The sequence below is a fragment of the Pleurodeles waltl genome, chromosome 5, assembly GCF_031143425.1.
Source record: "Pleurodeles waltl isolate 20211129_DDA chromosome 5, aPleWal1.hap1.20221129, whole genome shotgun sequence".
Lineage (NCBI taxonomy): Eukaryota > Metazoa > Chordata > Amphibia > Caudata > Salamandridae > Pleurodeles > Pleurodeles waltl.
Genome location: NC_090444.1, coordinates 111537030 through 111551669, shown reverse-complemented (window position 1 = coordinate 111551669; position 14640 = coordinate 111537030). Strand labels below are relative to the sequence as shown.

General features: G+C 44.8%; 1 protein-coding gene across 1 annotated transcript in view; it reads right to left on the bottom strand.

The window, feature by feature from the left end:
• Positions 1 to 13949, bottom strand: part of LOC138295435 (uncharacterized) — a 225410-nt gene extending 211461 nt beyond the window's left edge. Inside the window, exon 1 of the mRNA XM_069233732.1 lies at positions 13814 to 13949. Coding sequence (XP_069089833.1) covers positions 13814 to 13816 — 3 coding nt within the window. The 5' untranslated portion in view covers positions 13817 to 13949. The remainder of the gene's footprint in view (positions 1 to 13813) is intronic.
• Between the last annotated feature and the right edge of the window lie 691 nt (positions 13950 to 14640).

Here is a 14640-nt window from a genome sequence, read left to right as displayed (position 1 = left end):
GACAAGCATATGCCACACCACCTGTTCCATGTGTGCACTGGCTCAAGGGTCTCCCTGAGACTGCAACCCAGAATGAACCAGGAAGGCCCCCTGCAATAAGATGGAAGACATGTGGCCCTGGAGTTTCTCCACTCTGCGTTGTGAAACACAAACACCTCCAAATCCATGCAGGTGCTGGCATCAATTAACTCCACATTGTGTGCCAGACCCAACTTAGAGCTCTCCACTTTGACCAGGAAGACATGTACTTGTGTTAAGTCCTACATCATGCACATCTCCAACACTACACAGGTCCATAGCAGGGAATAAACATTTGTCCCAGTAAGGATGCAGGTGTATACCCTGAATTCAACATGCTGATGTCGTGGTTGGACTCTCGCTCCTAGACGAGACTGCTGGTTTAGGGGTGACAGCACTTCTGTCTGTAGGTGACTGAGTCTCTCCTTCAACAAGTCACAACTGTTGGCCCAGCCCTCCAGGCTCACATGCAGTACCTCACCAAACTTAGATAGTAAAGGTGATTTCTTGCAGCCTTACACATGGACTCTACAGGATACCTCTCAGGGAAGTCGTGGTGGAACAGAAGTTACCTTTTTCTCTTGTTAGCAATAAGTCTCATACACACATAGGCAATAAAAGGAGATGAAGGAAAGTTTTCAATATATTTATTGAAACGACTGCAATCAACAATAAAATACATGTGCTGCAATAATTAGGATAATGAACAGTAATAAAAGCAGGATTGTGAAGATGAGAGTTGTGAATATAAACCCCCCACCATCTTACAATAAACATGATATATAAAATTCCTAACCACAAATGCCTAATCTCTACCCTAATGAGAGCTAGGTGTGATAAACCTAATCTGCCATTATCTTGTTCATGAGAAGCACCCCCCAAACCTTGTTACCACTGAATGAGGTCTCTAGGTCAGACTCTGTGAGTACACAAAGGCTGAGTTCATCAGCATGGTGATGTGCAGCATAGATGGCCCCTCTAATGACCTTGCTTGTGTGAAGTATATTTATACAGATCATGTAGGATCTCTGACGCAGGTATGTTCCTAAACAACTGATAATGTGGCAGACTTGTGTCGGCAATTTCATAAACAATGTCTAACAAGTGCGCATGATGTTCCTGTCACACGTAAGTGAGAAAGGGACATGATGGCAATAGCTACGTGTATCACTGATAGTGGTGCCGATAATGACGCCTTCTCAGAATGGTGCTGATAATGAAAGTCAAAACATGTCTTATAAAATGTAAGCAATGGCAGCAAGCTAAAGGAAATAATAAAATAAATTGAATAAAACGGAGCATGCTAAGTAGGTAAAAGGTCACTAGGTGACGTGGGCAACAGGCCTGCAAGCCAAAGGCTAAGCTGACTCCTATGTCCCAAGGGGAAACTAAAATGGATTCACCACACGGGCAAGACTGCACTTTGATAAGGACTTGAGGAGCTTATTACAGTCCTACTAGAAGAAAACAGACCTGTAAATGCTGATCTAGTACTGCAATCCCAGTTGTGACAGTCCTGGACAGGAATATATAGGTACAATCCCTTGAAATCCATGGTTGCCAAGAGCTGCCCTGGTTGAATTAGAGGAATATTCCTCTTCTGAATCTCATCTTCAAGTAATCCAAGAATTCACTTTCCCCCTGCACTCCCCAGTGAACTTTCCCCAAGAAAGAGGATGGCCCAAATCCCCAACCCTTGAACTTCAGGGTATGGCTCCACTTCTTAATCAATTGAAACGATGCTAACCCAACTACTTTCAATCTACATCTGGGCATTAAAGTAAGGATGACCTCTGAACTTTCCTGGAGGAGTGGAAGAGAAGTTTCCAGAGTAACCACTAGATACAGATTCAATACTAGCACAAAGTCATGGATATGACCACCAACCACCCTTGGAATCCACCTCAATCCAGCAGCCAGCACTGTTGCAACTTCTGGCTCAGTGACAGGGTGGTAGCAGCAGGCTTCCTCCCTGAATGCGGAATGCTTTTTTTCATGGAAGACATATACTGAGTCTTACTGGACTTACAGTCCCAGGAGACCATGAATCCAGTAGGTTCAATTACCCGAGTCCAGTTGATGTTTGATTACTTGTTTTTGTTAGGAGTCTCCTTCTTCAGGACAACAAAATATTTGTATACATATCTATTATGGCACATGTGCCTTCTTTCTGTAAACAACAGAGTTGTTAAATTATCAATTAAAAGCTTAATAACAATAAGTACAAACAGCGGTGGCCCAGATACTTTCTTTATTACCCTATATGGACCAGAGTAATTTGTAGATATTGTTAAGCAATTTTGAATTGTTTCAAAATTGAGTATTGAGTTTGTAACTTATAGGATCGTTTTACTTTTTAATCTTAGAATAAATTGGCTTGTGCACTACCCCAAATGATAGATCAATTACTATAATTGACAAACTATTAATGAAATATATCTGTACATTCAGGATCTCTGTTTTGAGTGGACAGATATAACACTAACCTAGATATATACAATTACACATATGTAACTGGCACGGACCACAGTGGAAGAGCTGAGGACTATGAAGAATTACTTACAGGAGACATCTGATTTAAAAAAAGCTTTGTTTTCCATCTGGGTCAAAACACCAGAGCAGCCCTCACCCTCCTGAGCAGTCCCCAACAGGACATTATAGTACTTAAACCATTGACTGACTGGTATAAGATGTCTACGCGCAGCCCTCAAAGCCAAGGTCACCTTATTCAAGGCACTCTCAATCCATATTTTTTTTGGTATCTTTTTATCTGGTTTATTGACAACATTCAACAGTGCAGTAATCGCATTGCAGCACTTAACTTTTCTCAGAAATAACAGATGTACTCCCAGTCAGGGTAGACAAGAGGAAGCCAATCTTCAGCACTGGAGGAAGAACATATTTTGTGCCCACCAACATATGCATGCACTTTATAAACCTGGGCACGGATAGATGACCCAAGTCCCACCATTCACTTGGGATCACATTTTAGTTTTCTCATGAAGATTGAACCACAAAGACTAGTCAGATTGAGAAAGAAGAGCTGTGGCAGAATCCTCCTATGGCTCAGCTGTCGAGAAAGCCATGTTCTCCCACAAGTGATCAATGATGAGCCCCATCTCTTCATGGTGAACATACTTGCCCCAGTTTGTATGGCACATCTAACTGAATGACAATAAACTGAAAGAAGATGCAGCGTCAAACATCTACTTCCTATGATGATGTCTACACTCCTTCGACTTAGCTTTTACAGCTCTCAGTGCCTTGGACACTGCCTTCTCAACTGAGCGCTCAGCATCCATACGATTGCCCCAAACACTGGGATCTGGAGTAAACCAGACAGAAAGGCTGGTCGAAGCATTTGCATTTTCTCTGAACCCTCCTGTCTTCCTCTTCCAAAGAGAATTTAATTATGAAATCCTTCTCATTATCAGACCCCTTCTTCTAAATGTTGTCAGAAGAAAATGGGAACCCAAATGCAGTCACCCTTACATAAAACACTTGGGCCTTTCAAGCAACATCAGGGGTGTTATTTTTTGTAACAATTAATGACAAAAAGAAGACACTTTCAGAACCAGACACATGCGCGAACAAGGAAGAGTTCAATTTACAAAGAGGCCAGCCTACATGCAGAAGCAACACCAACCCCTGTCGAAGGTCCCTTGGGTCCCACCAGAGTGCAGGGCCACATTCTCTGCTCACTCTTGAAGCAGCCAATCACGCATCTCCCTGCAAGGAAGCCATCAGCCAGGTGGGCGTATGCGTATGATGCAGCTTTGCAGGTCTGTTTCCTCTGGGCACCAGCATATAGCAAGGGCCAACCTCTACTCTATGCTGTTAAGCCACGCCCCCTTCATCTACCACCCGCTTATGCCTAAAATCTACAGGAACCATAGGGCAGAATGAAACTGACACAGTAACTCATGCCCTACTGGGCTCTATGGCAGAAAGATGCTTCTAAAATATGTAAGATCATGAGACTACAATGAAAGTGTAACATAGAACAGCCAGGACACCAGCTAGACTCCTTTCCCAGAAAAAAGGACAAAATGGAACATCTTCCGGGGAGGTGGCAGTTATATTAGAAGAACCTTATTTGCTTTAGATAGGGCTATATGATAAATGAGTGCCTGGGGAGGCAGAATCACGTATGTCTGTAAGAGCTGAATCAGGAAGTAGACCAGGAGGTAATTTTTTTAGTTAACTCTTTTAGAAACATAATTGCAAGTTTTGCCTGAAACTAACTGTGTGCCATTCACCATGTGTGAAGCAAGCTTTAATGTGTGCTACATCTGAGTGTGCATGAGGTGTGGACAATTCATGCACTCCCACTTTTCAGCTGAGATTTGACCAATGGCGGTTCAAAATAAAGATATATGTGAAAACTGAAATAAAATGCGGTCCAGGTACACTACAAAATAGGCGAAGTCCCATCGTGTGCATTCACAAGCATTTTACAATTCACATATGTACCTTACAAGTGCATGGTACCGGAGTACACGGCGATGACGGCGCAGTGTACATGCAGCTGGAGAGCAGGCTTGACTAGTTAAATTCGCTGTCAAAGTTATTGTGCATTCCAATGAGCAATCGTACTATTCATCTGAACGTCCCATTGATGGCTCTGTTATATTTGCCCTGTGCACTTATTTCTCTACAAGTGCAGCTTTTTATTTTATTACCAAATCGGTTATGTTAGCTTCTGCTTCCCAGGAGCTCAGTAATGTTCTTTCCTACACATGGAATCAACTTACCATTAATGTAGGCTGGAGGCATGCACAGCACTGATCCTAATGAGAGAAGACAGTGGTGCAAGGGGGAAATATTTGTCTCTAGGAGCTCAGGATTATGTAGTCCAGCTGGTGAAGGATGGAGCTAGGGCATGACAACGAGGCCATAGTGGTAACAACCCGCCTAGGTGGACTGCATTAGTAACACTTCTCAGCAGTGATGCTATGCTTGTATTGGTTACTATCACTACTTCTCAAAAGTGCAGCAATTATTTAACTGGACAGCAGCAACAACTCTCAGCAGGGCTACTGTTCTAGTAATGGGGAGCAGAGTCGGCTCTTTTCAAGGCTCCTATGCTTGTAATGGCCGTAGCAGCACTTCTCAGCAGGCATGCTTTACTTGTATCAGTTGCTACTTCTTAGAAGTGCAGCTGTTCTTTAAATAGACAGCAGCAACAATTCTCAGCAGGGCTACTGTTCTAATAATGGGAAGCAGCGCCTGCACTTCTCAGAAGGGCTGCTATTCTTGTAATGGCCGTAGCAGCACTTCTCAGCAGTGATGCTATATGTGTATCAGTTACTACTTCTTAAAAGTGCAGCTGTTCTTCAAATGGACAGCAGCAACAATTCTCAGCAGGGCTGCTGATCTTATAATGGGAAGCAGTGCTGGCACTTCTCAGAGGGGCTGCTCAGCTTGTAATGGCTGTAGCAGCAATTCTCAGCAGGCACGTCACTCTTATAATGTTACACTACAAACACGTCTTAGCAGGGCTATTGTAGTAGAAATAAACACCCACTACCAGCCCTTTTTGGCAGGGCTTCTACTCATGATACATTGCCAGCACTACTATTCAGGGATGCTGCACTCGAAATAGACCCACACTGCACTGCTCAACTGGGCTGCTGTACTAATACTAGACAAACACCATCAGGGATTTTCAGCAGGGCTGCTGGACTAGTACTAGACCCAGCACTTTTCAGCAAAGTTCCCACTCTTAAATGGAAAATTGCCAACGCTACTTAGTAGGGCTGCTATACTTGTAAAGGACACACACCACCAACACTCCTCAGCAGGGCTACTATACTAGAAATGGAGACACAACCAGGACTACTCAGTAGGGCTGATATACTAGAAATGAAGACACCACCAACATTACTCAGCAGGGCTACTATACTAGAAATGGAGACACAACCAACACTACTCAGTAGGGCTGCGATACTGGTAACGGAGACACACCACCAACACTCCTCAGCAGGGCTACTATACTAGAAATGGAGACACCACCAACACTACTCAGTAGGGCTGATATACTAGAAATGAAGACACCACCAACATTACTCAGCAGGGCTACTATACTAGAAATGGAGACACAACCAACACTACTCAGTAGGGCTGCGATACTGGTAACGGAGACACACCACCAACACTCCTCAGCAGGGCTACTATACTAGAAATGGAGCCACAACCAACACTACTCAGTAGGGCTGCTATACTAGAAATGAAGACACCACCAACATTACTCAGTAGGGCTGCGATACTGATAACGGACACACACCACCAACACTCCTCAGCAGGGCTACTATACTAGAAATGGAGACACAACCAACACTACTCAGTAGGGCTGCTATACTAGAAATGAAGACACCACCAACATTACTCAGTAGGGCTGCGATACTGATAACGGACACACACCACCAACACTACTCAGTAGGGCTGCTATACTTGTAAAGGACACACACCACCAACACTCCTCAGCAGGGCTACTATACTAGAAATGGAGACACAACCAACAATCCTCAGTAGGGCTGCTATACTAGAAATGAAGACACCACCAACACTACTCAGTAGGGCTGCTATACTAGAAATGAAGACACCACCAACATTACTCAGTAGGGCTGCGATACTGATAACGGACACACACCACCAACACTCCTCAGCAGGGCTGCTATACTGATAAAGGACACACACCACCAACACTACTCAGTAGGGCTGCTATACTTGTAAACGACACACACCACCAACACTACTCAGTAGGGCTGCTATACTAGAAATGGAGACACCACCAACACTACTCAACAGGACTGCTATACTTGTAAAGGACACACACCACCAACACTACTCAGTAGGGCTGCTATACTAGAAATGGAGACACCACCAACACTACTCAGTAGGGCTGCTATACTTGTAAAGGACACACACCACCATCACTCCTCAGCAGGGCTACTATACTAGAAATGGAGACACAACCAACACTCCTCAGTAGGGCTGCTATACTTGTAAAGGACACACACCACCAACACTACTCAGCAGGGCTACTATACTAGAAATGGAGACACAACCAACACTACTCAGTAGGGCTGCTATACTAGAAATGAAGACACCACCAACACTACTCAGTAGGGCTGCTATACTAGAAATGAAGACACCACCAACATTACTCAGTAGGGCTGCGATACTGATAACAGAGACACACCACCAACACTACTCAGTAGGGCTGCTATACTAGAAATGAAGACACCACCAACACTCCTCAGCAGGGCTGCTATACTGATAAAGGACACACACCACCAACACTACTCAGTAGGGCTGCTATACTTGTAAAGGACACACACCACCAACACTACTCAGTAGGGCTGCTATACTAGAAATGGAGACACCACCAACACTACTCAACAGGACTGCTATACTTGCAAATGACACACACCACCAACACTATTCAGCAGGGCTACTATCCTAGAAATGGAGACACCACCAACACTACTCAACAGGGCTGCTATATTTGTAAAGGACACACACCACCAACACTCCTCAGCAGGGCTACTATACTAGAAATGGAGACACCACCAACACTACTCAGTAGGGCTGCTATACTTGTAAACGACACACACCACCAACACTACTCAGCAGGGCTACTATCCTAGAAATGGAGACACCACCAACACTACTCAACAGGGCTGCTATATTTGTAAAGGACACACACCACCAACACTCCTCAGCAGGGCTACTATACTAGAAATGGAGACAACACCAACACTACTCAGTAGGGCTGCTATACTTGTAAACGACACACACCACCAACACTACTCAGCAGGGCTACTATCCCAGAAGTGGAGACACCACCAACACTACTCAGTAGGGCTGCTATCCTTGTAAAGGACACACACCACCAACACTACTCAGGAGGCCTGCTATCCTTGTAAAGGACACACACCACCAACACTATTCAGTAGGGCTGCTTTACTTGTAAAGGACACACAACAACAACACTAATCAGCGGGGCTACTATCCTAGAAATGGAGACACAACCAACACTACTCAGTAGGGCTGCTATACTTAGAAAAGACACATGCTACCACACAACTCAGCATGGCTGCCATCCCAGTAATAGACACACACAACGAATATTACTCGAAAGGGCTGATATGCTAGTCATGGGCACACAGAACCAACACTATGTAGCTGGGTTGCCAATCTCGTAAAGGACACACACCACCAACACTACTCAGTAGGGCTGCTACATTAGCAATGCACACACTTCACCAATACTACTCATTAGGACTACTATACCCGTAAAAGACCTACACCTCCATCACTACTCCGCAGGACTGCTACACTTGTAAAGGACCTCCACCACCAACACTATTCAGTAGGACTACTATACTTGTAAAGGACACACACCACCAACACTACACAATGTGGAGGCTAAACTAGTAAACAACACACACCACCAACACTACACAGTGTGGCTGCTAAACTTGAAAAGAACACACATCACTAACACCACGCAGGAGGGCTTCAATACTAATAAAGGACACATACCATCAACACTACTTGATGGGGCTGCTAAACTCATAAAGGACACAGACCGCCAAAACTACTCAATAGGGCTGCTGTACTGGAAAATGACACACAACTCCATCACTTCTCAACAGAGCTGCTAAACTAATAATAGAGACACATTACAAACATTATTCAGGCGGTCTGCTACACTAGTAATGGGCACACACAACCAACACTACTTAGCAGGGCTCCCACACTAGTAGCACACACTCTACCAGCACTACTAAGTGAGACTGCTACACTATCATTGCTGCTGAGCAGGACTATTACATTACTAATTGACACACCCTGCCAACACGCCTCAGAAGGGCTGCTAAGCTAATAGTAAACAAACACCACCAGCCTTTCTCAACAGGACTGCTATGCTTGTAATGCATAGTACCAGCACTTCTCCGCATAGCTGCTACACAAGGATTGGACACACAATACTTCTTCTTCTCTGCAGGACTGCTATGCTGAGTACCGCAGAGTAATGCATAGTACCAGCATTCTCAACATAGCTGCTTCACTAGGATTGGGCACACAATACTTCCTCTTCTTAGCATGACTGCTGCTCTTGTAATGCATGGTACCAGCACTTCCCTGCATAGCTGCTACATAAGGATTGGACATAAAATACTTCCTCTTCTCGGCAGGACTGCTACGTTTGTAATCCATAGTACCAGCACTTCCCTGCATAGCTGCTACACTGGGATTGGACACACAATACTTCCTCTTCTCGACAGGACTGCTACACTTGTAGTGACCACTAGCATAACTTCTCAGCAGGACCTTGTATGTGTGATAAACAAACACCACTATTACTTCTCAGCAGGACTGCTATGCTTGTAATGCATAGTACCAGCACTTCCCTTCATAGCTGCTACATTAGGAGTGGACATACAATACTTGCTCTTCTCAGCAGGACTGCTACGCTTGTAATGCATAGTACCAGCACTTCTCTGCATAGCTGCTACACAAGGATTGGACATGCAATAATTCCTCTTCTCAGCAGGACTGCTACGCTTGTAATGCATAGTACAAGCACTTTTCACCATGGCTGCTACACTAGGATTGGACATACAATACTTGCTCTTCTCAGCATGACTGCTACGCTTGTAATGCATAGTACCAGCACTTCCCTTCATAGCTGCTACACAAGGACTGGACATCCAATACTTCCTCTTCTCAGCAGGACTGCTACGCTTGTAATGCATAGTACAAGCACTTCTCTGCATAGCTGCTACACAGGGATTGGACACACAATACTTCCTCTTCTCAGCAGGACTGCTATACTTAGTACCACATAGTACTTCATGGCACCAGCACTTCTCTGCATAACTACTACACTAGGACTGAACACACAATACTTCCTCTTCTCAGCAGGACTGCTACGTTTGTAATGCATAGTACCAGCACTTTTCTGCATAGCTGCTACACTAGGATTGGACACACAATACTTCCTCTTCTCATCAGGACTGCTGCGCTTGTAATGCATAGTACCAGCACTTCTCTGCATAGCTGCTACACTAGGATTGGACACACAATACTTCCTCTTCTCGACAGGACTGCTACACTTGTAATGACCACTAGCATAACTTCTCAGAAGGACCTTGTATGTGTGATAAACAAACACCACTATCACTTCTCAGCAGGGCTGCTATGCTAGTAATTCATGGTACCAGCACTTCCCTTCATAGCTGCTATATTAGGAGTGGACATACAATACTTGCTCTTCTCAGCAGGACTGCTACGCTTGTAATGCATAGTACCAGCACTTCTCTGCATAGCTGCTACACAAGGATTGGACATGCAACACTTCCTCTTCTCAGCAGGACTGCTACGCTTGTGATGCACAGTACAAGCACTTCTCCGCATGGCTGCTACACTAGGATTGGACATACAATACTTGCTCTTCTCAGGAGTACTGCTACGCTTGTAATGCATAGTACCAGCACTTCCCTTCATAGCTGCTGCACAAGGATTGGACATCCAATACTTCCTTTTCTCAGCAGGACTGCTATGATTGTAATGCATAGTATCAGCACTTCTCTTCATAGCTGCTACACTAGCATTGGACACAATATTCTTCCTCTTCTCAGCAGGGCTGCTATACTTAGTACCACATAGTAATTCATGGCACCAGCACTTCTCCGCATAACTACTACACTAGGACTGAACACACAATACTTCCTCTTCTCAGCAGGACTGCTGCGCTTGTAATGCATAGTACCAGCACTTCTCTGCATAGATGCTACACTAAGATTGGACACACAATACTTCCTCTTCTCAGCAGGACTGCTGCGCTTGTTATGCATAGTACCAACACTTCCCTGCATAGCTGCTACATAAGGATTGGACACACAATACTTCCTCTTCTCGACAGGACTGCTATGCTTGTAATGAATAGTACTAGCACTTCCCTGCATAGCTGCTACATAAGGATTGGACATACAATACTTCCTCTTCTCAACAGGACTGCTACACTTGTAATGACCACTAGCATAACTACTCCGCAGGACCTTGTATGTCTGATAAACAAACACCACTATCACATCTCAGGAGGACTGCTATGCTTGTAATGCATAGTACCAGCACTTCCCTTCATAGCTGCTACATTAGGATTGGACATACAATACTTGCTCTTCTCAGCAGGACTGCTACGCTTGTAATGCTTAGTACCAGCACTTCTCTGCATAGCTGCTACACAAGGATTGGACATGCAATACTTCCTCTTCTTAGAAGGACTGCTACGTTTGTAAAGCATAGTACCAGCACTTCCCTTCATAGCTGCTACCCAAGGATTGGACATGCAATACTTTCTTTTCTCAGCAGTACTGTTACTCTTGTAATGCATAGAAGCACCACTTCCCTGCATATCTGCTACAATACTTCCTCTTCTCAACCGGACTATTTATCTTGTAATGCATAGTACGAGCACTTCTCACCAGAGCTGCTACACTAGGAATAGACACACGATACATCCTCTTCTCGGTGGGACTGCTAGACTTGTAATGAACAGTCTCAAACGTTCTCCGCAGGGTTTTGTACTTGGGATAGACTAACACCACCATCACTTCTCTGCTGTCCCGCTGCGCTTGTGGACGCACAATAGTAACACTTCTCGGTAGGGTTACAACGTCTATAATAGATAGTACCAGCACTTTTCGTTAGAGATGCTTTACTGTTGTGGAACAGTATTGGCACTTTTCAGGGCACGTATACACATAGTCGAGTAGGACCACCACCTCTCACCGGGCTCAAGTTCTAGTACCTGCACTTATTCGGAGAGCTAGTGTCCTAGTGATGGATAAACAGTGATTCATCTAATCAAATCATATGACAGCTCAAGTATGCTGGGAATACATTCCAATCAAACCCTGTGATAGTATATAACTCACTGAATTCAATTAACACCTATGGAGGATGGAAACTCAATGGAAGTTTTTGACTATAAAGACCAATTCGACCCTTTAGGAAAACTCAATGAAAATCTATGGAAAAATAAAAGCAGACAAGGCATATGACTGTCTAAAGCCCAATGAAGTATTGGGAAACAAACCCCGAATGAGACAACATACTGATATAAAACAAATAGAAGAATATGGGGGAATTTAACCCAATTTGGGGGAACAAAGACCAGTGGAAGTTTACGGGAATATAGAATGTAATGAATGTTCATGCAGAATAAAACCAGTGACAGCGTTTATAGGAATACAAAGAAAAGCCCTGAGGGAATAAAAAACATTGAAATGCGGGGAAATAATATTCAATTAGACTTATGAAGAGAAATGAGCAAATGAAAGCGTTTGAAGCCAATGCACTTTTATTTAATGTGCTAGCTGTGCTATATGGAAACATCTAAGACATTTTTTTAAAATTCTGACAAATAACATAGCAGCTAAAGTAATGAAATGATCATATTAAAAAGTGCTAGATGACTCTCTGTTTTTTCCGGCGCTATGTGTATTTCCTAGGGATCTAAACACAGTCCCACATTAGGTGTGAGTAGCTATCCCTGTCCTGGGATTTTACTGTGCATTATTGACCTTGTTTTCTTGCATTTATAAAGTAGCAGGAGGAAATCTATATGTACCAGGAAACAAAAAAAATAGTCACGGGTGATCTGCTCCCAGATAATGTGGGACAATTTCAGATCTGTGTGAATGTGACCTAGGACGCTGGCCAACCTCGTTCCAGCATCCAAGCGATGGCTGCCCCAGTCTGATGCTGATAGGGGAGAGTTGCCTAAAATCACACTCTTACTTGTCCAGCCGAATGGTGATGGTGGGATTAGACTCCTTCTTCCACATGAGCGATTTGGTTTGTAAACCACGTCTTCTAATTCGTACACAGCCCGCCGGATCCCCCAGTTCATAGTGGGATTTGGAATCGGAGATTGTCACTCTTGAATCTTAAATGTAACGAAAGGATGGATAACTTTAAATAAGGGTACTTACACTCCAGCATTAAGGCTGGTGAAATAGCTCACTCGTTTTAGGGTTTGTTGTAGACATCCTCGTGCTTTTTGCCAGTCACAGTTATTAATCTCGTGCTCGCATATTTCTCAGGGCAATGCTGGGATACCACTGGATTGTGTATTAGAAACGTCTGATATTTGTTGCGTTATGAAATAGGAAATGAACACAAGAAGCGCTAGATAAGAAATAAAGTGATACTATTAAATATTAAAATAAACAGGGCTATTCTGCTGAGGCAGAACAGAATAGTCTATTTTTTTTCACATAGTGCCTAGGAGGGTTCTGTCTGCACCCCTGCGCTTTACGAGCCCCTCTCACACATCCCCATAAGTATTTGTTAGGAATTATAAGAAATGATTTTTGAGAGAAGCATTAGACTGAGCCTCACGATGTACAGACACAACACTCACCAGATGCAAGGAGACCAGGCAAGCGAAACAATAGGACACAGGTTCGCAAAGGTCAGGCAAGGTCACGGGTGGCGCTCATCCCCAGGGCACCAATCCAGGGCGCGCGAGGGAGGTCAGGTGAGGGCTGGACAGCACCGGTTCCTCGCGTCCGTCGGCCCTGCTAACAGGTAGGGCGCGCAGCCCCCCGCCCCATGCCTCTCCGCTGTAAGGGGCAGGCCCGGGGCGTGCACTCCCGCGGGCAGGGGGGCTCCCGCAGCCCCTGAACTTGGCTCTCTCCGAGGCTGGAAGTCGGCACGAGACAGCCTGAAAGGCTTCTTTATGGCCGCCGTGCTGCCTGTGAGTAAATGTACTTACCATCTGTGGAATGCTAATGGGTGACAGATGAAGCGGGGGGCGGGAAGGGGCAGAGGGACCCGGGCACCTGGGGAGGAAATGCCTCTTTCGGAATGGGCGAGACGGGCTGGGAGGCCCTCTGACTCCCGGCAACCACTGTCAGGTTTGGCACGGATAAATATTGTTTCTTCAATATCCAGAATGGGAATGATCTAAGACCTGGCTAAACATCTGCATATGTGAGCTGTGGCAACGTGGAGGGGAAAGGGGGGCCGGGGGGGAGTGGGTGTTTAAGACCTGTAAGCTTTCAAAGTCTCTTAATGGCAGGCTGTAACTACTGTACGGGGCACACTCGTCTTGCAGTTGCAAAGAGCCCGGTCTGCAGTCTGCGAGCCCTGTGTATGTGCCAACATCCACAAGAAGGCTCCTTGGTTTCATTCATCCTGGGAATATTGAGGAAAGGTCAGCAGAGGTTACGCTTTCCTGCCCTGTGCTCGGCTTTCACTCCACAGCTGTTTCACTCCCACCACTGAGAGAGGCTGTGCTTTGCACAGTGACAGTCCAAGCAGAGGAACTTTTGCAGGCAGCTGTCATAACTTTTTCCACAGCTCCTTGCTGGTAAGAGGCCTATCTGTAGCTGCTAAGGATGGTGAGTGTGTAGCATATGGGTCCCACCCATTTATCCCACCAGGATTATTTGCTTCGGACTACCCGGTTTTTGGACCTTTAATATGGATGATTCTCACTACACAAGTCTCACTTACAGTAATTCATGGTAAATGGACTGAGCGTGTTAACCACCAGTATCCTCATATTAAGATAAGGTTACTGCTGTGTAACTACGAGGC